Source organism: Plutella xylostella, chromosome 23 (genome assembly GCF_932276165.1).
Source record: "Plutella xylostella chromosome 23, ilPluXylo3.1, whole genome shotgun sequence".
Taxonomy (NCBI): domain Eukaryota; kingdom Metazoa; phylum Arthropoda; class Insecta; order Lepidoptera; family Plutellidae; genus Plutella; species Plutella xylostella.
The window spans coordinates 10,392,927-10,415,019 of NC_064003.1; the positions used below are offsets into that span (position 1 = coordinate 10,392,927).

The window sequence follows — 22,093 nt, forward strand, 5'->3', positions numbered from 1 at the left end:
GGTTTTGGGAGGTAAGTACGGTAAGGTCGTATAGGTAAGTACTCAACATGAGTAAGTACTTTTCAACTTTGAAATATATTTTTTCTATACAAATACATGTTTCTATATTCTCATTACTTATCTATATTGTAATATTACAAATAAACCGACCATCAATAAACTTCTTTCAAACAAAAATTTAGTCACAGTAACCTGACTATCATAAAACTTACAACAACCCTTTGAATACAGCAAACAACACTGACGAATAACTCAAAAATCATTTATTCTTCCACACTCAGATCTCGCTTAGATCCGGCACAAAAACAGAAATATAAAAAAGCGAAAGAAAATTACAGTCAAGATAACAGCGCATACATAAAATATGTGTTTGCTGCGAAGTGTGGAGATCCCCGCTCTGAGTGACGCGAGACCATTTCATGTGAGTGAAAATATCAACTGTTTTCACATGATTTAGCAGTCACTTGATCGAGAAATAAAACATTGGAAATGCGTAAACATGATACTGCTACATAACTTGCTATTTATTTATTCACATATTTTAAAAAATCTGTTTCTTGATTTTATAGTGTGTGGGGATTAATATAAATAAATTATACAGTCACGAGCAATGACAATGGTCCAGTGACATAGCAACAATTACTCCTAATTGGAAAAGGCTAGCTTAATGCCGCCGCGCCGTCCGCAACATAGAAGTAGATTTAACAGTGCAGCAGAATACGAGTATTACGAGTACCTACTAACTAAAGAGTTCAAATTTAAAATTTAATGTTTAAATAAATTGGGATAAAAAAATTGGTCAGGTGACGTCTTAGTGTGATTTTTATCATGAATCCCGCTGCTGAAAAACTGTAATGTCACCACTTGTTATTCGTAGCCGCGTAGCAACCGCTACGGACGGCGTAGCATATAGGGGAAAATGTATAGCGACGGCGTAGCACAAATTTTAAATACTCTTTTTCTCTTATCACGTATTCTTCAGTATGTAACTTTGCTATATTTATTAATTTATCTGAGTTTTATATGCAATTTAACTCAATTTTGAAGGATCTATTAACCTAGGTGATTGAGTTTCACTATCAATACCTGCATTCTACCTCCAGCCAAGTAAAGCCATCCAGCCAACATAACACTAGTGTTTGCCTGCCTATTCATCCCATAGCCTTCAATATGATTGAACGACTGAAGGCAGGTGATTTAGGACTTCACGGGTCTAGATAATCCATAGATTTGTGTAAATACCTCTATTCCATGTATAGAGCTTGGATAATGCTAGATTTGAAATGTTAAATGTTAAATCATTGACCGATGTTGAATGTTTCTAAAGTTGAATTATTAGTCGAAATTGATTCATAGAACTTTATCTTAAATTTTAGTAAATAACAAAATCAATAACTGATGAATAGATGATACATATATATATATATATATATATACATATATTGCCAATGTACAAAAAACCTGAGTTTATATTACTATCGGTAAATTTTATATAATAATGAAAGAGAGGGCACCACTATCGTTGCAAACAAAGCCGCCATCTTGAAAGTGGCAAAGTTTTTAATTACGCAGAGGAGGCAATGACAGACAATTTATTATGCCAAGGATAAACGAGACGGGAATATTGTGGAGCGAAAGAGATGGATTGTCTCACAATGAACCATGAATTCCATTTTATTTCTAGCGAAGAGTAAGTTTACGTGTGGTCTTATTACTCGTATAGTAAATTAATTTTTAAAGAATTATTAAACTTACTTAAATTATTGATTTTACCAATTTGGATATACCCAACGATCTGCCTACAATATTTCACTATAACTTTCACACTCTGTCCATTATGTTATTGGTTTTTTGACATTCGAAATCCCATACATATTTGAAGACTGCAAAGGAAAACCAACTTTACTTATCAGACATAAGGAAACGTAAAAAATGCAATAACATAGTGAAAGCTCCATAAGTAACTAAAATTTCTGTCCGTATACATGATGTCAACGTGTGATGGCGTTATAGTAATAACAATATACCCAGATTAGAACTTAGTATAAAGTCGTTCGTGCTTTCTACAGTCAAAACTTATGTTAATTACCAGGCTAAAGCTACATCACACTAAGTGCCAATTTCTTCAGTGTCGGTTATCTAACCGATAGGGATTGATTTATAAATTAAACGTCATCTCCATATAAAATTCATGACAGATGTGTCAAAAGTTAACCACTACTCCCTGGTTATGCTCTAACCGAGAATGGTGAAATTGGCACTTAATATTGTAGCTATTATACTTTTATGTATTCTTCTTCTTCTTCTTCTTATCGTGTCGACGACAAACGAACAAAGTCGCTAAATAATACATGCCCAGAACTGGGCCACTGATACTGCACCGCTGGTAGCGGTCATGAGCTCTTCCCGCGTGCAGGTGTAGGGACACGCGGGGCATGAAGTGAGGTGCACCATAGTTTGTGGCGCTTCACACAAGCAGTTCAGATTTTGTGCATCCGTAAATCCCCACCTAGCCATATTGTCCTTACTACGACCGACCTGTGTTCGAAGTCGGTTTAAAGACTTCCAGGTCTCCCAAGGCAATTTATGTCCAGGTGGGAGGTTCTCTGACGGCTGCACAAATGGGGTTGGAAGGGACACTTTTTGACGCCAGAGAGCACACCTCGCTTGCGCTTGGCTAGTGTTCAGTGGATCAACACATTTCATAAAGCTGCGTCGGCTTGGCAGTCTTTGCGGCGCAGGGATGAAGCCGTGCATGGGATGTCGTGTGTCGTCCATTTTGGCCCTTTCTGCGGAACTTGCCACAGCCCTGCGGACGTCCGGGGGCGCTATGCCAGCCAGTGGATAAAGCATCTGTACCGGAGTCGGTTTTAAACAACCAGTTATAATTCGGCACGTTTCATTAAGTGCAGTATCCACCAGTTTGGCGTGGGCAGATCGTATCGATCGATCGATCGTATCGATTTATGTATTTTCTACAATATTTGTATTTCTGTGCACAATGGAATCGCCTAAAGAATAGTATTAAATATTCCAAGTCTTTGACAACACTGATCGACGATGGATCGGTTCAAAAGAAGTACAAACGACGTGTCTTTGTAAATCCGACTACCTCCTTTATACAGCGATCTCTGGAGCCTTACGTTTATTGTTAAACGACAACAAAGAAAAACATCCTTTATTCAAACTGTGACAAAAATAACGACATCATACTGTAGGTAGGTACACAGTTCTATCTTTTATGTAAGGATTTTGTTTGAGAATTCATTCATTTTTTTCTTCAATTTCCTCGATTTTTTTTCTTAAAAGTCTTATAGACTTCGGCGAAACTACAAAAGTTAACAATTAATTAATTATACAAACGTATTATGCGACTGCAGCCCACTCGACTAGTGGTTTCATGGGTTTTTTGAGAAAAGCCTATGTCAGGTATGGTTACCAGCTTTAAAATTTTTAGGCTATATCTGACAGTGCAATTAAAATGCTGATGATTTAAAAAGCAGTGGCATTGCGCTGAGACACTCAATACCACTCATGTTCCTCGTTAGGAAGCGAATACAAAATACTCTCTGGTCACTGATTCGGAATGAATATGCAAACGATCAGAAACGATGACACTTCAACCTTAATGGTCTTGCGTGCTGTGATTGTGACTGACATTTTATTCAACCGACATCGAAAGGACGAGGTTTTGAATGTGTCAGTTAGATGAATTTGTAGTAGAATTTGTTAAGTGATAGTTGATCAAATCACTCGCGAGCAATGAAAAAGTTCCACTTGCAAAATCCGATACGAAACGGTCTAATTTTTTTTATACACGTAATAAAAATTTGAACACAATATTTAGATGCGCTGTCAGATGCACTTTAGTGGTTCGGCGGCTGCCCCATCTAGACTATCCGTTTTGGAATAATTTGGTGCTTTTCCCACTGGAACTTTTTCATTGTTCGTGTGTTTTAGCTTAGACAGGCTTCAGAGTTAGTCCCTGTGTACGGTCAGGTGCAGAGAAACCTGACCCCCCTGTCATAGTAACAATGTTTCTAAGAGTGGTCAGGTTTCTCTGCCCCTTACTGTACATTACATACATTTTATTGATACTAGCCTTAGTCGTCCACAATCATGCAAAATGCAATGTCGTAAGTCGTAACCTCACCTACATAGTTTATAACTTTAAAATGGGTAGTAAAAACTTTACGGGAACCATCTTGCCACCGTGAACTTGTCTATTAATTTTGACATCAATGCAATACATACATAGTATGTATGTGTATAAATTATGTATTACATAGGTATTTATTTATTTATCCTAACTAATATTATAAATGCGAAAGTAACTGTGTCTGTCTGTCTATCTGTTACTCTTTCACGCCAAAACTACTGGACGGATTTGAATGAAATTTGGTATGCATATAGTCTAGACCCTGAGAAAGAACATAGGCTTTTTACCCCAGAATTCCCACGGAAAAATTTAAGGTTAAGCGAAGCTCGCGGGAACAGCTAGTTTATTATAAAACAATAATGTATGACTGTATTACATACCACAGTAGCAGTTTAGCACCTTAAGTAACAATATGCGAACAAGATGGGAGTGTCAGTGAAAAAGAAACGTCTCGACGAAATAACACTCCACTTCTACCACTGAGGCCCGGGTCTCCTATTACGCGCCGTAGATCGCGTCCAGGGTCACGCCGTGGGCCGCGTCACGAAGCTCACTACATCTACGCGCCAACGTCGGCGTGTGGGGGAGACCGCATCAGTACATTTCTATAGTGAGCATCGTGACGCGGCCCACGGCGCGACGCTGGACGCGACCTACAGCGAAGATAGGAGACCCGGGCCTGAGCTCTTATTTTGAATGGTTGTCATTAGGTTGAACTTAAAACGTTCCGATAGTAAACAAAAAAATGCGGACAGTCTTTTGCCTCGTAGGTATTTGTATGTGACATACCATCTTGTTCGTATATTTTTAATCTAAGTAATATGGGTTCTATTCCCGGCTGGGGCAGATATTTGTTTAAAGACAGATATTTGTACTCGGGTCTTGGGTGCTGATATTTCTATTAAATATGTATCTATCTATGTATTTGTGTAGGTAGATATATCAGCGGTTCAATACTATATACTATACCCATAACACAGGCTCTGCCTAGCTTGGGGTCTGATGGCCGTGTGTGAGTTGTCGCTACATATTTATTTACAGGTTATTATTTCTCAGGAATTTTATTATAATAAATTTATATATACCACGAAATACGAGTAAGTAGGTATATTTTGTATTTTTGTAACGATGCTAGGTCGATATATTATTATTAAGGGAAGCATCTTTAAAAGATCACGGCACGGTCATAAACCTGAGGTGTAAACATTTTATTTCCACGACTTATCGTAAAATATGACGGAACTTCGACTATATGGAACGAAAAGTTTCCCCTGAGTTAAAAGTAATATTTATACTTACAGGAACTTTTATAAGTGACCATCCTGAAAGAAATTTAGTTAAAAAAACGCAGAAACATAAAATCCATGAGTAGTTAATTCCTATTATATATCAGCTAAATTTATATACTTAGGGCCACTTGCAGAAACATATTAAATCTAGATTTAGTGTCAAATCTCGATTTAAGAAACGTCAGTGCATATAAAATTTGACACTAAATCGAGATTTAACACTAAATCTAGATTTAATTATGTTGGTGCAAGTTGGCCCTTAATTACTTAACCACTAATTTATTATAGAGAAAGGGATGGCACTGACGCCAATTCGCTACATAAGCAGATACATCGCAACTACAAACAAAGTAGGCAGTGTTTTTCCAGTTTCCTCGGGTCAGTCTAGCTTCCTCCTTCTCTTGTTTTGTTAAACTGGAGTAACCCGCTAGGCCCCGCGACACATATCTGTCATCGACGTCCACCAATCACACCGCCGTATTTATCACGAATCACGATATAGGGACTTTGATCTAGCCCTGTAGCACGGGGCGCTATTAAGACGTGACAAAAGTTCTTCGTCGCGCTCGCTCTTGAGGCTGCGCGATGTGAGTGAGCGCGATTCAAAACTCTTGTCACGTCTTAAATGCGCCCCGTACTAGCCCTTCTACGACGATAAAGGACCCGTGCACAGAAGAGAGAACAGGGGGGGCGGACAGAAGACAGTACGGTGCAAATGATTCCAGTCACAATCTAAAGTGCCAGGAAAAAACGTATTGCGATACCATTATTGCAGCTCTTCCTGAGTTAACAGGCGAAAGCTTTCAGGCTGACACCCGTTAATGTCGGTTTGAACCGCTCTTACCCACTTTTATAATCAATACCTACCTGCGAAGATCACTTTACTAACCACATCGGGGCAAAGAAGAAACAGTAGAGTAACGAAAATGTATTGGTAAAGAGGATACCTACTGTAGAATGTGGCCAAAGTATAGTAAAAGTGATTTAATTATACACAATCGCAGTGTACAACTGTTTCCATACAAATATTGGTGTTAGAATGAAAGGAAGGTTTTGGCATTTCCGGCCCAGTTACTTAATTCAATTTGAGAACCTGCTTCATTTATCAACGATATTTGTCCGAAACAATTGGATATAAACAGTAAAGGCCTGCTTTCGCTAATAACTATACTACAAGACTTTCAATTGATTAACTAACACTAAAACTCACCTAGAATTCGATCTTTTCGACGAGTCATGTTTCTTCCCTCCCTGTAGATTCGGCAGATCCTTCTGCCGTTTCTTGGTCTCCCTCCATATCCGGTAGTAGAGTATGCACATAACTGTCACTGGCACATAAAACGCCGCGATGGCGGTCCCGAACGTAATGAACTGGTTCGTCTCTATGAACTGAATGTAACACTCGTTTGGGGGCACTTTCCGTTCGCCGTCTATGTACGGCCACGCGTAGATCCAGGGCGGCCACAGCACGAGGCTGAACCCCCACGCGCTGCCGATCATCACGGTGGCCCGCCGCGTGCTGCGCTTGGCCCGGTACGTCAGCGGCCGCGTGACACTGAAGTACCTATCGAAGCTTATGATAAGCAAGTTCAACACTGACGCGTTCGACGCCAAATAGTCCAGCGCGAGCCACGTGTCGCAAATATACGGCCCGAGCGGCCAATACCCGTATATGGTAAACATGGCGAACAGCGGCATCGATATCAGCCCGATGGCAAAGTCCGCGACAGCTAAGGAGAAGAGGAAGTAGTTGCTAATAGTTTGGAGTTGCTTGTCGATCTTGAAGCTGATCATAACCATGGAGTTGCCGACGACGGTGAGTATGGAGAGCAGCGAGGCGACGATGGCGATGGCGATCTTCTGCACCAGGGAGTAGGGGCTGGAGGGCAGGTCGGGCTCGAGCACGCTGAGAGTCAGGTTGGAGGCGTCGGAGGCGCTGAGCATGACGCCGTCAGCTCGCCGGCCCGCGCGCGCCCCGCCCGCACCGCTGTCGCCGCGGCACTACACCTGCAACAAAATAAAGTGTCAGCTCTTCTCATACTCTTCTTCTTCTTCTTGCGTATCAGTATCCTTTGACGAACCATGGAAACTGAACTTTAATTGATTGAGTAAATCTTTCCAGGTAGATGTGGAAGGTACAGGATAAGGGAGCAAATGATCTATGGTGTTGGAAGTGGTGCCAAAGTATATCTAACTAAATTATCTATAAGAGCACATAGGAAACGTTATTTCATAATCTTCGTATATAGTTTCCATTGTGGTTATTTTAAAGTAGGATTTTAGTTTTTACTAAATTAATACTTAGTGGTTTGCGGTGAGAATAACAATTAGCACATTTATGTTCCTATTATAAAATACATCATCCAAACCTCTGTGGTAGGCACAGGCCCAAACCCACTCCTAAACCCTAAAAATAGCTGAAAAGCTTATAATACCACTTTGGTAAACACCCCTCAAGCTGCTTCAGGTTTAGATGTCGATATTCACTGTAAAACTCTATTTTATATCACAATAAAAACAATATTCCTTCTGACTAATGACTTTACAGTGAGAATAATTATTGTGCTCTGTTTACAAGTGGTTTACAACAACAGACTGCAAAAACTACAATGTACACTGAAAAATGAAGAATAAAATTCCGTTTGCTGTTAAAGCAATGAAAAACAAAACCTACGGAGTAAAATTGTTTCATTGAAACAGTTAGCAGACAGCTGTAGTCGACTGCGTGTTGTGAAGTCCTAGGTTCGATTCCTGACTCAATCAAGGCTCATAATGTATTTCTGACCTACTTATAATATGATTCTGGCTACCTAACGCAGTATGAGCTGTATGCGAAATGCGTAATTATTAAGTGAAATATACGATAACGAACGTTGTAAATTAAGGGTGTTAGTGACGTACGACCTAGCTTTTAGACTAGTGCTAACCTCCATTTCACGCTAAAACGCATTCATCTTTACGGCCTGTATATGTCGGGATAAATCCAGCCAGCTAGTTCAGCTCTTAAAAGACAATGTAGGTATTTACTGAAATAAATTGTATTAGAGGCATAAAATTGCTAAAAAGTATTATGCTTGTTTTCCTCTTCATCCAAAAGAGTTTATTCAGTCTAACCTCCATAATCAAGTCTGCATTCATTTGTTTATCAAAACAAATGAATGCACCCGTTGACAATACGCTCCTCCGTAGAAACACAGCGAAGAACCTTCGAGAAACAAAGGCAGTGGAACAAACATATGCTGGTATGTAGAACAGAAGGTACTCCTACATTTTGCTCAGCTTTATTCAATACTGCGTGTATGAGTAGTAAAATACAGGGCGCACTTTTGTCAGCGGATTTGGCTGGATAGGCAGGTAAATTTACCCGACGGAAAATTGCACTAACCACTTTTTCTCGTCGTATTAGCGTACCGACCAACTGCATGACATCTCTCATTGGTTATCCTACTAAAATTATAAAGGCGAAAGTTTGTGAGTATTGTGTGTGTGTATGTTTGTTACTTCTTCACGTCAAAACGGCTGAACCGATTTTAATGAAATTTGGTATGGAGTTAGTTGACACCCTGGATTAACACATAGGATAATTTTTATCGTGGAATCAGGAATCCCATAGAGAAGCTCGCGGGAACAGCTAGTAATGTATATTTTGTAGCATAGTTTAAGAAAATTTTATATTTTTACGGTGAATAAAAATTTTTGAGTTTGAGTTTGAGTTTAGCGATAACCCCGTGCTCTCGGGTAATTCACTGATAATTTTCCACCCTACACCCTGAACGGCACAATGCGGGCACATGTGTTGTGTTTGCAACAATAATACGGTAGTTTCCAGTTATAGGTTTTCTGTTCGTTTGTGTAAAGTTATAATTAGAACTTGATTAGTAAGTTGTTTTCGGTATGCAAACTCGGATAAGTCTACGGCTGTGTTGTTATGCAAATTAAGTAGCTAGTACTTATTTGTAGGTTTTCAGCGTATTTAACTAAGTACTACGTTCTGCATTATGTTTGTTGTGTTTTTTATTAAGATTATTTTTTCACATTGCAGGATTTCAATTAAAAAATAAAGTTCCTCTATGTACGAGTATTAGCCGCTTTTTTAACGTAACACTTTTGCAACGTCATTTACTGTTTTTTTTAAACCTCCGTCCACTGATAATGCGTATATATTATTCGTGTCAAATTCCATTCGCATTCAGTACAAACTCACATTGTATTCCGATGTATTATCTGCAGCTGAAAAAAAACTACAAACTGGCTCGCAGGGCAACTTCATTTACTATTAATCGGGACACTGTCTGATGTCCAGTGTACTGAGAGCTAGGCGGGTCACCGCCCGCCGGGCGAGTGGGGGTCACCATGCGTTGGCTATGGCGTTAAGCTGTAACTTTCACAATAACTCCTGGCATCCATTTTATTTCAGCTGTCCCATCTGATCATAGGTCGAGTTTTGCTCGTTGTTTTTATTATAGTTGTTATGTTGTTGACTGTTACGTGTTTCCAATGAATTCTGCTTTAAAAGTAGAGGGTTGAAATCCCCTTCGGATTCAACGCATGTTGAAAAGCAGATGATTTTTAGGCTCTTCATGTGTACTTATATTAATATGGCCAATCGTTATGATAATTTCAAATCTTAAGAGGCCTACATTCAGCAGTAGACAGTTCTTTACCCCTAACAGTCACCACTACGTCTGTGATGTCCCAACATATTATTATATTATTATTTTCTGATATTTTATAATACGACGATAAATTATTAAACTTCAACGAAAAGGTTAAATTATTTCGTTTCTGTAAACTATAAATAATGTACCTACAAGCTGATATGACGCTACAATTATCGGGCATTGAGAAAAACATATTTTGCGAATAAATATCAGCTGGGAGGTTCACAATTTGGTACAAACAAGTTGTTTGTGTCGTGATAGATGAGCGCGAGCGCGAGAGTGTAGACGCGACACTTGTTTGTCTATGCTCTATACGCTCCCACTTACTCTGTGTCTGGGGAATAGACAAAGAAGCGCGTAGTAAGGTGTTTTTTTCATGATCTTTTTCGATAACATGGGAATACCGGTCGGGAATCGAACTTAAGTGAAGCGGTTAAAGCCGCGGCTAAGTCGTCATTATGTTTATATCATCCATAACATTCTTCCACGTTATTACTAGTATTACGACATGATTAGATCTTGGAAAGAAGTAGGTAGATAAGTCCGACCTTTTAAGATCTATTCAATTTACACACACAGTGGCTAGTAGGAATAGACTTAGGCGGAGTTTTTTGTTTCAGTCATCTAGGGAGTCGTCTGCATTGTAGGTATTTAGTAATATGAAAAAACCTCACTAATAGCTAGTTAATTACATAACAGTGGTAAAACAACAGCAAATATAACAACATTAGTAGCTGAATGACATAGCGGTTGCGAGTTTGGCTATTTGGGCATTAATTGTAAATAGTTGTGGCGGCGGAATGTCCTCCAATATCGGATTCCGACCGCCTCAGCTGCTATGTAACCGAGTCTCATTGGTACCACGGAGTTAGACCTGCTGAAAAATATCTAGGTTCAAATTGACAGGGACGTATTTAGCCTAGGGCTATTCTATTCTATTCTGAGAGGGGTGAAGTTCCTGTACGTGGCTCTCTCGAGTAACATGGCTCTCTCGAGTAGAACAGAATAGCCTAGGGCATGGGACATGGCCGCACATTGCAAATAGGAAAGCCTTCCGATCGTTCACTGATAAAAATTACAAACTGTTGAATTGTTGATTTTATTATTACGTCCAAATAGAAACTAACTGTGACATAATTTCAAGGTTCAATGTCAATGGGTAACGGGAACAGCGGGCACAAGCGTGGGCTGCGGTTCATACCGGCTGACAGGGTTGCCAGATGCTGTCAAAAATATATGTATTATGTCACTCACCACTTCTGCCTTTCACCACAAAACACAAATGCATGACAGTTCTTCTTCTCAGCGTGTCGGTGACCAATACTAGAACTAGTAACCAAGGGTTCGCCACCGGTAGTGAAAGGATTGCCTAGGACAAGCCTAATTGGCGCCCAACGTGGGACAGGAAATTTCCGACAAAAAAACTTTGGTCCCGGAAAAGTTTGATACTCTATTTATATATGTACTCTGTTCACAAAGGTATTGGCAACTATCGCTTGACGGCTCGCTGCCGTAAATTCCGGTTTAACCAGTTCACCGAATGAATGGATGTATGAATGAATGCTTCATACCGTGCAGCCTATATTTACGCTATTTAATACAACAAAGTTTAATAATTCAAGGCTTGCAAGCTTTATTTTGATTTACAAAGAAGGTGAGTAAAAGGTAAAAATCACATATAAATCTGTATTTTTTCCGCATCACACGGTTTTACATACTTAACGAGATACAATCATACAATTAATTCCTCCTCAAATCGTAACCTTCCCTCCCCTCCCTTCCCCTCCATCAATCGAGGTTCACGCGGCTGGAATACAGAAACAGATACCGCATGAGCCGAATACCATAGACAATGAGATACAGATAGTGTTGCCATGTTTTGTTGCATTGATGGTGAGATTGATAATATTGAAGTTTTGCCTCCCTTGAACTAAAGATCGCATTTAGGTATTATGTAAGTTCACGGGAGGCATGAAGGCAGACGAAGTGGCTGGTTGTGTTTTATTGCTAGCACGGGGCGCATTTAAGACGTGACAAAAGTTTTGCATCGCGCTCACTTACATCGCGCAGCCTCAAGAGCGAGCGCGACGGAGAATTTTTGTCACGTCTTAAATGCGCCCCGTGCTAGCCCTTCTGTTTTTAATATTTAGCGTCCTCCAACGTGACGACGGATAGTATTAGAATTCCAGAAAACACACACAAATTCCCTTGCAACTTCACATTTGGGCAAGGCGAGTGAAAAGTCAATAACTCCCATTTATCCACTCTATCTTTGTGGAAGATGGCAACACCCACTCTGTATTTACCTTCCTCCTCCACGTGTTATCTCACTCGAGTGAGAGCAGTGCGGCTTCGAATACACGCGTCTCGCTTGCACAAACACAGATAAGAGCGTGGAATAAGGATTAATCGTCGCTTCCCGATTGCGAGGATGTCTTATCGAGTTATCGGTGAAGTCGATTCTTAAAGCAACGAATTTAATTCAACACTGTCAAACTTTCGAATATTTTAAAGTGGCTTCGTTACACGTATCCCGTAGTCATAAAACTTACAAAGGGATAAATTCATTAATAGCAAATTAATCTGAAATAAATAAGAGACGTTTGTGTCAGAAAGTCTAAATTCGTAAAAAAATCGTGTACTTATTACATTGACGTTTTGCAAGTCTAAACTTATGCTATAGCATAATGTCGTGTCTTCACATTCGCTTAACCATTTCTCCATTTTTAACCGTTTCCCTACCTTTTAACCCCTTCAAAATCATTATCATCGTAATACGATCGTCTCTTATAAAATCTAAGCATGTAAAGCATGGTAAGCTTTACATTATCGCATAAATACAATCTAAGGATCTTAATGCATGCTTTAATTTATACCCTTTTAAGGTGTAACGTATTTGAGGCCAGCAAAGAGGCGTCCCACGGCAGTTAACTCAGTTAGTCCGACGGTAATTTTGTATTGCATTAAACCGGCTGCGGAGCGCTTTCGTCATACTAACCGGATTACGGTCTGTAATGTAGGGAAGGATTTGTGAAGTTCTGTTAATCCTTCATGGAAAAGTTAGGTGTTATAATAAAGAAGCGTGTTTTACCTCATCTTCACGTCCCCATTACTAGGCACAGGTTCTCCTTCCACGTAAGGAAGCGCCCAGAAAGCAACCACTTAAAATCGGTCAAAAACGTTTCACCTATAGCGTCTTAATGTTTGTATTAGACAGTGACAGCAACAATTTTATTCCTCTTATTTACATCGTGGAAAAATCAGCCCATAATCGATTAAAAACGAACCTTAAGATAGCAAAGATGATGTTGAAAGTGTAAAAGTTTGCAAAGTTCCTGAGGGCTCGTTATTTACATTGTGCGGTGGGAAATGCAGCAGAATTTATATTTTAATATTCCTCCCTCTTTTCACAGTAACCGGAGTCTGTAATTACTAGTTCAAACGGCGGGTGCTATCAGTCTTTTCTGCTTACTTAATTAACATAGCGCCATTTCCTTTGACTTTTTAATAATAAAAAAAATACTCGGATAATGTATTTATTATAAACCTATGTGTATCTTTTTGAATTTAACAAAGTACCCAGTTACATGAGCAATGCACGTTTCATAAATTTTGGTATAACATATATATTTTTACAAGAACGACGCTCGGGATCGTATCTGGCTCAAATAATCTCTCTGGCTATACAGAGGGGTATAATGCAACCAGCATTGATAAGAGGGCTTTTTGACATAATTTAGGTTAAGTAGTTTATAAATTGCATATTTACTTGTTAATTAGGTTCCATATTTTTTTTTGGGTGATTTATTATATTTTACAAGACTCGGTGTAAAGAAAATATATGTTTTTGTCTTAGCACTTTTATATTTGTAACATTGTTCACCGTAAACTACACTGGCTAGTTACAAATATCTTGAGAATTCCTAGAGCCAAATCCTCGAAAAGGAAAATACAAAATAGATATATTTTATTTGAGCTGCACTCAGAGTCGATGTGGACTGGAGCTAACTTCGTTTCCCCAATGCATTTCCACCTGTAACTTTTATCCTGTTATTTAACTTTAAGCCTTATCGACGGGGCGCGAGCGGAACCCTAGTTTAAGCTGCTACGTCGAATATCCGTAACTTATGTTTATCTAACTTTGCCGCGGGCTGTTTCACAGTGTTCCGTTGCCATTGTTTTTTTAAATATCTATAAGAGTCCAAAAAAGCAATACTGCAACAGGACAAGTGTAAGCTTTTGTACCTAATTGCAAACTTTTGCAGCTATATTTTTCTATATTTTTATAACATTAAAAGATTTTTTGACAATAGCGATCGTATTGAACTGCTAATGAACATGAATTAAAATCTGTATAATTATTGCTCGTGTGGCCGGCTCTAACAGTAGCCTATGTTTGACATCAACTCCGAAATTTAAATTTTTCATCGCATTGATACCTAGTTGAAGGTTTGCTAATCTTTAATCCTGGGCCCACTCGAAAGTTCAATTCGTCTAAAGTAAACGAGGCATCAGACCAGTGGCTTTACGAGTGTTAGGGTAAAGTTTCTAAAGTGTAGTCAGATGTTCTACCTACCCACTCACATCTCACGTGGAGTTAACACATACTTGCCTACAAACTGGTCAAACACAGTATCCAACTTTTCCTAGTCTGTTTGGAAATGTAGATTACTTTGAATACACACTGTAAATCCAACATTTGTATGAAAAAGGCTATGAATAAATGGATTAACTCGCATGCATGTACTAACAAGCCAGTTCCAATATGGCGCGAATATTAACCGAACGCGTTCGAATTTCAAACAGCAGAACACACAGAATACACGCGATGCACGTCCGTTCAGAAATACGAGATCCAATAAGCGGCCGCAGCTTGCAGTTCGGGAATTTATGAACGAAAGAATCTTTATTTTTTAACTTTTGTCTATTGTACTCGTATTTGATCTGAATGAAATGGGTAACTATATATAAAATTGAAAACTTGCCTGATGGTCATCGGCGATTAGTCAGTCAGAATAGCGTCATATTATGCGCGCTGGACATAAATAAAGTACAATCTACCTATTGCGAACTTGTTTTGACAATGATTTTAAGATTCAAAATGTAATGAATTCGACAATAATTACTTTTAAATGTTATTTCATTTTGACGTCGCGATACCGCTGCAGTTTCGTATATTATACATTTTCATCATTTAGTACACATTATCAATCATGGTTCTAGGTCTACTAGTGGCTGAAAAACACATTATCCGCTGGTGTTTCATATATAGATTTGTAGGATTCGTTCGGCGTTTAGACGTACATTGCTGCTGGATTGCTGTTTCATATTTGCATACTTTAGAATCTATCATACCTATTTGCCCCGCAATATTATCCACTAATCACTCGCACTAAGCATTATGTGCTAGCCATCATATACGGTTAGTCGGTGCTACTGCTAGATTTCCCACCTAAAACCTTAAAGTTTGTAACCTAGTTTTCCACTGTCAAAAGCTGGTAATAGTCTAGCTTTCAGCCATCTGCAATTTGTGTCTAATTTTGTATTTCAGGTTTCAGGGCACCAGCTAGTTTCATATCTGCGTCTCCTGAGACCACAAGCTCCTGATATTATTTTCCATTTTCCAGGAAACTCGCAGCCCTATTCTGTGCAACTCAGCGACGCTACAGCGAAAGGGATTTTGAATTCTAGTCATTCTGGTGTTTATGTATACCTTTCTAAAAAGTTTCAATAGTTTAGAAAACTCGCCCTTAAACGGGTTACCTACCGAAAATGCGTGAGAAAGCTACGACATTGATTATTATCATTAACAAATAAATACAGTATTGTGCAAATTAATGTGAACACGAGTGAAAATTTGAAAAAAATACATTTATTAGTTCTAAAATAAAAAAACAGAGATATATTAATACAATTTAAGTTGTTTTAATAGAAAATGTGTCCTCCCTGGTTTTTATAACTTCATCAACACGTTTTGGCATAGAATCGACAAGGTTTTAACAGTTTTCTGATATTTACCGGTCTAAAAAACTTATATGAATTACAGCCTCAATAATTTTAGTTTTTCTTGTGCAATCCGTTTTACGAAGTTTAACTTTCATGATGGACCACTTATTTTCAATGGGATTAAGTGCCGGTGAGTTCTCGGGCCATCCAAAGGCATGATATCTTGTTGTCTCTGAAATATTTAAGCATAATCGTGGACACGTGGAATGGAGCCGAATTTTGTTGAAAAACGTATTAACCGTTATCATCAAATTTTCTTAGTTCAACTTCTAATCTCCGTTCTAGCAAGTCACTGTATTTTAGCGAGTCCATCATCCTTTCGATGGGCACAAGTCATTCGGTACCTATATAAGAAAAACAGCCCCAAACTAAGAAAAGTTGATGCTAACGGTCAATAAGTTTTTCAACAAAATTCGGCTCCATTCCACGTGTCCACGATTATGCTTAAATATTTCAAGGACAACAAGATATCATGCCTTTGGATGATATAATCATATTTGTGCCATCAACATTGCTTATACAACGCAAAGAGCAAGATCCAAATTATAGAGAGCAGTTAGTTTCATCCAGTATTTAGTAGCGAACATTCAGGCACTGCTAAAGTTGCCTATAAATAAGATGTACCCGTGTTTTCGCAAGCTACTGCACTTTATGAACGTTGCTGAAATGTTTATGAGTTAGCTTGTGTGGAACGATAATGGGGACAATGTATAAGTAACACATGGGCGTTGCCGAAAGTATTACTTAAGTCATAAGAACATTTACCACATGATCCTTAGCTCCATCAACATTTAACGAGCAGTGGTATTAGACCTACAACTAGAACATTCAATCATGAAAGAATGCTCTTGTTCTAACTCTATATGTGTGTTAATTTTCATTCCAAACTAGAACTTATTTCTACTATGCAGCTTAGTTCGTTACACAATTGTGCTAGCAACTCTAGAAAGTGGTAGAAGCGCTATTTTACAAAACAGCCGAGTCTGATTCGCACTTCATTAGAGACGCGGTGCGGCGTTCACCTGGACCTGCCAGCTAATTTACTCCAGCCGTGGAAATAACTAGAACCTGGGCGCCATTGTGGAAATATTACTACTAATTTTTTCACACACACATACGCACCACTTGAATGTTTATCATCATATTACACACACACAAAAAAAGAACCGTACAAAACTTGGTTTACAATATTTATGCCAAAGATATGATAAAAGGGGTAGGATCATAATTTGCTATACATATGACCAAAATGGCAAAGCACAGCGCTGGTTTTCAGCAACTGCGTCGAATACTATGTCATAAGCTGGCTTGAATATTCTACTATTAGAAACGTAAGAGTTCTAAAACATAGAAGTCCTAATTTCGTCCTACCACGTAAGTAATCTCATCATCGTTTGTGTCAAAAATTACATCTAGGTCTCACTAGATGTAATTTTTCCACGATTAGACACACAAAGCAAATCATATATCTGTTGCAAAATCATGAACTGGGTCGCCATTTTGGAATAAACATAGGTACTGCTGGTTTATTCTCGATTTTTTCCTTCATTGTAAAAGCACGTGGTTCATTGTATTTACTTAGAACCTTAATTGAAAATAGTAGAGTAGTGTACTCAAACGCAAATCAAATATTTATGACTGAACAAAGAAACCGCAAGTTATTTTGACCTCATAACGGTGAACCAATCACTTCCACGCTTGAAATAAGAATAAAAACATATATTTACCCAGCGCGTAAGCCCGGGGGTCTTAGCGGACTGTACTGGGGGTCACTCTATATGATGAAAAATTTAGTTTCGGAGCGCTGCTGTGCGAGCCACAACTCTATCTCGTTGTATTAAACCTGCCGATCGCACGACAGCTCTCGTTCGTCCGTTTTTCGTCAGTATAGAGTAACCCTCCAGACTCAACAGGAAAGTAATAATGTAATTTTCCTTGCCCAAGGAAGTTTCCAACAAAACAATTTTCTACAAAGTTTGTTAAGAGCCCATCTGCTCCGTTTCATACAGCACTGTACTAGGTACTAGCCGAGCTAAAGCAAATGAAGTAAACTGGGATATTTGTGAGCTCCTAAAGGCACTTGTCTAAAGTGGCCTCAAAGTGTATGGTCGCTTTTTTAGTGTAAGTAAAGTTAGGGAAAATAAAATGTGGTATGTAGTGCGGCCATTTTGTAGTAGGTATACTCCCCCACTGTTCATGGTACTGTACATGGAAAAAAACTATATTTATGTTGTTTCTCAAAATCTGCCGAAAAAAAAACCCTTTTATTGATTGAACTCAATGTCGGGAGATGGACGAGAATCGGATAATTCTCTTCATCATAGATCAAGGCAATTGAGCCATATAGTATAAAAAACACAAATTATGAAAAAATACAATTTGATCTCTGAGACAAGGCTGATGCTCTCTAAGACAAGTTTTGAAATAAATATACTGGCTTAAATTTTGTAATTATATTATTATACATTAACTGCTATCTTACTGAATGAAGTAGCAAGTAGGTATACTACGTTAACAACCGTTTAGTACTTTCAACTTTTGTTTCAATATAACTAGGCCGCCATACAACAAAGTATACTCCGTAAAAAAGGAGTAAGTACCTATCTAGTAAAATAAAAAGGAAAACTTAACGCCAAGCCCCGTTTCTAAATTGTGTTTTATTTGTGCCACTTTTCCAAATTGTTCTCGGTCTTCGGAAACAAAAATAAAAAACAACTGAATTGAATTAGAGTCGTTGAGGTATTTCCTCTTAAAAACAAAACACTCAAAAGTCAAGTGCTTATTTACATCTTAATTCAAGATAGAAGATTTAAATTAAGTGACCGACATTGAATTTTTATCTGATTTACTAAAGGGAAGTTAGATATTCAGTATTTGTTTGTGTCGTGTGACTTTGAAAAAGTATTCTTAGTTTCCTGAAAACACATTCACATGTACTTAAATTATTCAATAATATCTTTGGCATATACAATAGGAACATCACACATCACATTTAACCGTGTTATAAACATCATTTTCCTAAACAGAGATGTAAATAAAGAGGTACATCACGAAAATGGATCGTAATTCGCAACTTTGTTTAAATCATTATGTAACTGTATTACATAGTATATTGGACGAATATTTTATATAGCAATGGCATCAAGCATAGTTGCCTAACTGCCAGTTTCAATAACTCTATCTACCGATGACTGGTAGTTACTTTCATACTATTTTGACACATTAAAACCTGTCAAAATAGTATGAAAGTAACTACCAGTCATCGGCAGTAAAGAGCGTTTATTTCGAACACCCAGACACTGTCGACAAACTTCAAAGTGTGGCTTTCTAAACAATCCGAAAAAACAAGAAGTCTTAATTTCTCTCTAATTAATTAGTTGATTACTGTACCTACCTATAGACCCGGCATATACATACACTATGTATGACGGGATTTGAGACGGCTAATCAATTTACAGGGGCCCGCTTTGCCCGCCATTTTAACGTTAATTAGATTCTGTATCGTGAAATAATGGATCTCTGAAGTGCGCTATTTTCCGTAGCCGTGGTGACATTAGAGTGAAATTTAATAAGAAATGAGTAAACCACTGCCTCAAGCAAAAAAAAAACGATTTAAATATTATAATATACACATCTCATTGCATAGCTTTGTCTAAACGTAGGTCTAGTAGGTGTTTCAGATTTATTTATTTAATTCTTTATTGCACAAATATATAATAAATGCACTAAAGGTGGACTTAATGCTAAGAGCATTTTCTACCAGCCAACCTACAGGAGGTACAGGAAAACTGGTACAAAGATGTGCAAAAAAATAGTATGCAAGATGAAAGGACTAAATTAAATAATAGGTAGGTACTTTTGTCTAGTTTCAAAAAACAAAATTGATTTACAGTTATCAATAAATATTTCAAAATATATAATGTAGAAATCTTTAAAAATCTCTGTCTCTACTCTCTAGATATACCTACGTAATGTGAGACAACACAACTTTAAATTCAATAAACGGAAGGAAATTATAAAGGTACATAGGTAATATTAAATTATTAGCTCAACATTCACCATCAATCTTAAGACGTGAGTTGACGTGACATCTAAAGTGGCGGCGTTGCCTACCGCATCAGCTGAACATAGCTTCTATTTCCAACCCTTCGCTGCATTCGCTTCTCTATCGGCGCCGCGACCTCGGCAAGATTGACCCAATTCCACGCGACCATTCCAACGACTCATATTAAACACCGCGTGAAGGGTTAAAAACGTCGCTCGACTCATCGTCCGACTTTCTCTAAGAAATCTAGCGACTGGTCGGACTGTGCGTTGGAAGATTTGGCTGATAATGTCACGGAAATCTTGACGTCTGTTTGTATTCTGTCTCTGTCCCCTTTGTGAGGTTGAAAAGAGACAGCATATTTTGTGGGAACCGGGAAAGTCTCTACGGAATTAGGTTTCATGAAAAAGCTGGTGGAAATTATTATCGTCCTTAATTCATGCTACAGTGAGCTGGTAGTAGCTTTGCGAAATTCATATCTATGTACGTATGTGCTGGTAGAGTATGTATTGCGATAAGGATATTGGCTATTAAATTTTCAATTAAATTCGGTGATGGCTTCTGTCTCCCATTTCACAGAGCGTTAGACCCGCAATAGGGTAAGTAAATATCAATATCTATTTCACATGCAAGAGAGGACTTAATAATGAACATGTACCAAGACATTCTTCTGTACAGGATAACTGGATGACCTGGATCATCACAATAATATAAAAAAATCTTGTTTCTTAATTTCGTTTTTTTTTACTTCTCTTTACCTGCTAGACCCTTTACCTTATCCTTGGAACCTATTCCATGGCAAATATATCTAGGGAAATGATTTCATCAGGATGTTTTCAGTTAGTGGCGCCGGCAGTAGCAACCCTGCCAAGTACCCAATCAGGTTACAGTCGAGTCGCAACTCTCGGATATTACGTTTGTATCGCGCCGTTGACAGCCCTAATCACGTTTCCGACATTTGATTATTACCGGGGTAAAGATTTGATCCTGTTAGTGCCGGAATACTGAGAACGCCGTAACAAATTGAGTTAAGACGATGAGGCTGTTAGGGGTGTAAAAAAGATCTGCGAGGAGGCACGCTAATTGAGAGCGGATAATTGCCACATTAAATAGATCGGCAACCCTGAGAGTAATGTTGCTGGTGCGTTTCCGCTGTAGTATAACGAGACGGCCAAGACCTATTTCACTATGATTTAGGGTTTAGAAGTTATCTTTAGAGTTCTACAGGAAATCTCTTAACATTTTCACATTACGTGTCAATATGGTTTTTACATAAAACATTAATTATACCTATTATATGATCGATTAAATCCTAATCATATTTTTTTGTTGGATATTTGACCAACTACACATATTATAAGCACAGATTATAAGGTTTGTAATTTGTCGATATCTTGTTTTACAAATCTGATCACACCTGCTATCATTATCATAGAAGTACTCACTACTCAGGTTCCAGTACTCCAGGGTGGGTGGACCACACCGTCGGTAAATCAAGTAGAAAACTCATGAATCAAATTCCTTAGAAACGTGATCTTTGAAAGGAGGTCACAAGCCGTCCTACCAACCACTTTCAGTGGTGTCATGTAAGTTTATCTACTGACCTTTTTACTCCTAATAGGGTGCTATAGTAGAGTTAAAGCCGCAAGTAATAGAGGTAGGTCGCATTTGACAAATGGACGCATATAATAAAGATTCATTTGAAATTTGAGTAAAATAACCTGGGGGTTTCATCTCTAAATCAACGACCGATCGAATTGTCGAAAATTGTTACACAATCGACACGCTTAATATCTGCGCGAACCTCAGCTCTATCTCGTTGTGTTAAGCGTGCCGATTGCCTAAAAATGTGTATTCGTTCGTTCGTGGATTTAGAGAGTGACCTCATTGAACCTAAAATGTATGTTTTTATCTCAAGTGTATTGTATAACAT

At 38.3% G+C, this 22,093-nt stretch overlaps 1 protein-coding gene across 1 annotated transcript in view; it reads right to left on the minus strand.

Annotated features, from left to right (window-relative positions):
- The window catches only part of LOC105389352 (muscarinic acetylcholine receptor DM1), a 70,219-nt gene that overhangs the window by 31,243 nt on the left and 16,883 nt on the right, over positions 1–22,093 (minus strand). Inside the window, exon 2 of the mRNA XM_048629393.1 lies at positions 6,659–7,455. Coding sequence (XP_048485350.1) covers positions 6,659–7,392 — 734 coding nt within the window. The 5' untranslated portion in view covers positions 7,393–7,455. The remainder of the gene's footprint in view (positions 1–6,658; positions 7,456–22,093) is intronic.